The sequence below is a fragment of the Eriocheir sinensis genome, chromosome 6, assembly GCF_024679095.1.
Source record: "Eriocheir sinensis breed Jianghai 21 chromosome 6, ASM2467909v1, whole genome shotgun sequence".
Taxonomy (NCBI): domain Eukaryota; kingdom Metazoa; phylum Arthropoda; class Malacostraca; order Decapoda; family Varunidae; genus Eriocheir; species Eriocheir sinensis.
Window position 1 is genome coordinate 13,861,610 of NC_066514.1, and position 3,764 is coordinate 13,865,373.

Consider the following 3,764-nt stretch of genomic DNA (forward strand, 5'->3'; position numbering starts at 1 on the left):
AGAACACCCTCCACCTGTTGACCAGGGCACCAATCTCCGACAGAAGGCCGCTGCGGAGGTCACTCCTCACCTCGGCACAGTCCCTGGCCACCTCCTGCAGAACCCCGCGCCAGTAGAGGAGGCTGGGGTCGCCACTGGGTGCCACGGCGCCCTCGAGCAGGGACCTGAACTGGGTGTTCTGGTCTACGATCTAGGGATGACAGTTTTCATTAGACACACACACACACACACACACACACACAATAATTTCCATTATTTCTATAAGTCAGTTATGCCAAGGGAATAAAATTTGTATCATTAACCTTTTTCCTACCTGTTCCAGGATGCTGTCCCTACTCTCCTGTTTCGCCCTCGCTGCAGTGGGACGTGGGCGGTCTAACGCGGGTACCACTTCGTCAGGAGGGGCTCCCGGGGTGGGGTTAGAAGTGCTTGAAGACCCAGCCACAGACACCTCAGTGGACCTCGCAGGGGTGCTCGAAGGCACCGCAGGAGTGGACTGAAACGACATGGAAAATAGTAAAAATAGGCTTTTGCATATTCCAATTTCACAATGTTATCCAAGGTGTACATGCAGTTTGTTATATGCAAACAATGGTGTCCTAGGTGTATATATTATAATGTTGTTATGCATTGAAATGTAGATGGTATTGGCCTAAAAAATAACATTGTGTTAACAGGTTTAAGAATTGTAAAGAATGCACAAGATGTAACCATGTTATGTAAATAATGTGATGCCTTGTGGAGTACTTTATGCACAACAGAGACTATATTATCAAATATTATCACCTTTTCAGCATGTATATCACGTTCCAATGACTATATTTACGAAATATATTAATGTGTACACACTCCTTAATCAGTATCATCAATAAAGATATATTGATAGATATACAATCCACATTGTTTCATTATCACTATATTTTATGAATGGTATTGTTGGTATAATCACTGGTATTGTAATGTTGTTGGTAGTCAAATCATTGATGGGTGTGTACACGCACAATTTATTATTATGTTATCACACAATATTTTTCTACATACCTGAGAAAGGCCAATGGTAGTGGTACGCCGCTGCCGAATGATATGTGGCCGCAGGAACTGGAAATTAGCCACAATCCACCTCTCCCTCTCCGTCAGCTCCTTGGCGGCGCCCTGCCCACTCTTCTGCTCCAGGTTGGACAGGCGCCCAAAACGGCTACGAATAGAGTCGAACCACTGCTTTAGCTGGGGGCCAGTGATGGGAGTGTCAAGGGACTTCGCTTTATCTGAGAAGGCCCGGAACACCTTGTCCCTGTCTGCATGATCCTTCCTGCCCTTGTCATATATGAAGTCTGCCTCATCCTCGAGCCATTCCCCCAACATCCTCTCTGTTGCCGCCGGGAGTACAACACGCGCCCTTCCTCTTCCTCTTGCCCTCCTCCCTGGACGGCCTCTTCCTTGGCAAGGCTCTTGGTTCGCCCACAACCACCTCTTCGTCCACCTCTATATCCTCCTCGGTCTCCTCGTATCCGCTGCTGCCCACTACCGATTCGGTGTCATAGGCAGTGTCCTCGTCCAGCGGTATGACGACCTCGGACGGTTCCTTTGGGGTCTCGGAGGGCAACGAGCTGGTCTCAGACGCCATGCTGGGGGCCTCTCCTGACGAAGAGGGAACTGCTGCAGGGTTGTCTTGGGTGGGTGCAAGGGGTGTAGGGGGCGGCAGCTTACCTGATGGGACCCTCTTCTTTTTTATCACTTTCTTGACCCTCAGTATGGTTGACATGGTGTAGGCAAGGGCTACGGGTGGCGCTGACGAAGGGAGAGGGGTGTTGGTAGCGGCGCGGAGGTGTAGGCTGACTGGGACGACTGTCAACCGACGCGTCGTATCTGTAGGGCCGGCCCCGGGGGACGCTCCGCTCGAACTTTTGGCGCGAACGACCGTGCTTCCCTCTTCATGCGTCACGCCATCTCGGGCTGACGTGTCGTGCTCATCGGTCGACACCGGCCGCAACGCCCGCATGGTGCCCCGATCAGTCCGTTGATTCCCGACTAGTCGGCCGGTATGCCCATCTCGCCCGGACCAATGACGGTTGTCCCGGCTGCGGCAGACCATTTTGAACATTTCAAAACAGTCTGGCGGTAGGATAGGACTGCCCGGCCCCGCCATCTCCGCCCGACTGGTCCGCGCGAGCCGGGCTCGAGACAAAAGATCAATACGATTAACGAAAGACTGGCGTTTTTTTGGCAACGGACAGCCCCGATTGGCGATACGGGGCGGTCGGGAGCAGTCCGGAACCCAAATCGTGGCAGTGTGAGCCCAGCATTATAAGACTCCACTCTGTCCAGAAGAGCTGTGTGAGTGGAACCCCCCCACACGTGAGATGCATACTCCATACGAGGGCGGATTGATTGATTGATTATTGGAGCGTTCATCTTGGCGCCACAACTGCTGGATCATATGGCGCCGAATTTAATACAGATCTATTATACTCTAAAACAATAAAATCGAAAAAAAACACTAATAAAACTATATAAAACCACCTAAAAAATATGCACTAATTGAGCTATTGAAACCAGTTAAAAATAAAATAAAAGATAAAAACAACGATAGAAAGTCAATAAAACCTACAGGAGGTTAAGGACGCCAGCCTCCTTTAGGAAGCCAAATACATCATGCCCCGGGGAAAATGCCTTCAACCCCAGCACCAGAGATAGAGAAAAGCCCATTTCCACCCCGACACCGGGGAAGGTACAGTCGCGGGCATAAGTGAAGACACAGATTTCAGTCAGTAACTTTCGTTCACAGGCACTAAAGAGTTTTCGTATTTAATTTGATTCACAAGCAATAAATTTGTAAAATACCTAATAAAAACACTTGTTTATAAATAAAAGAAGGTAACAGTACTTTGTTGGGGTGAAAATATCCATTTAATGCTAAAACAATTATCATGTCATTAATTTGACTTTGCTTTCTGGCAACTACCAATGGCTGATCTTTCCGCTACTTATATTACTATAATGTCCAACTCTTTTAATCAAACCGTAACATAAAATCAATAATCAACGTGAATACTTGAACATGATTTTAACTCGTATGATAAAAGTATACTCCTTGAGTGTGGAAGAACAATGGACGAAGATTCTATGAAACGTTATCGTTCAGTGTAGGGATAACTCCTTGGGATGATAGGCTACACACATCATCTTATAAAAGTTATTATTATATATATATATATATATATATATATATATATATATATATATATATATATATATATATATATATATATATATATATATATATATATATATATATTTTTTTCATTTTTACAACAAAGGAAACAGCTCAAGGGCACACACACACAAAAAAAAAATACAATAATAATAAAAACCCTCTTCTCGCTGCTCCCAAAAAAGGATCAAAAGAGGTGGTCTAAAGAAAGGTCAATTTCGGGAGGAGAGGTAACCTGATACCCTCCTTTTGAAAGAGTGTTATAGTAGGATATCAATGTATTATTGTTATTGTTATTATTTAATATCACCACGAATTAGGCATACAATTGTCAATGGAAAAAAACATGACAGATAGATCACGCCACCTTATAGGAATGTCGTCCGTCAGTGTTTACCGTCTCAGTTTGTTTACAAAGCATTTCATCAAGCGTGGAGGTCACCTTGACATACGTGACCAATTGTAACTTCATTATTTTCCAATCTGTAACTCGTCACTCCTTCACGAGAGTCCGACTGACACACGACGGCAGTCGCTCTCGCTCCGACGCTCC

General features: G+C 45.6%; 1 protein-coding gene across 1 annotated transcript; it reads right to left on the reverse strand.

Moving 5' to 3' along the window:
* Positions 1-265: 265 nt before the first annotated feature.
* LOC126987082 (uncharacterized) lies at positions 266-1,384 on the reverse strand. The gene is made up of 2 exons (XM_050843749.1): positions 1,042-1,384; positions 266-496 (listed from the first exon to the last, which is right to left on the reverse strand). The coding sequence occupies exons 1-2, from the start codon at positions 1,360-1,362 to the stop codon at positions 266-268; spliced, it is 552 nt and encodes a 183-aa protein (XP_050699706.1). The 5' UTR covers positions 1,363-1,384.
* Positions 1,385-3,764: the final 2,380 nt, after the last annotated feature.

Bases quoted from the DNA above. Each gene is read 5' to 3' on its own strand.
- LOC126987082 (XM_050843749.1), bottom strand. From the start codon at position 1,362: ATGTTGGGGGAATGGCTCGAGGATGAGGCAGACTTCATATATGACAAG. The intron at 497-1,041 runs GTATGTAGAAAA...ATGTCGTTTCAG, and splicing joins CTACCATTGGCCTTTCTCAG to TCCACTCCTGCGGTGCCTTC.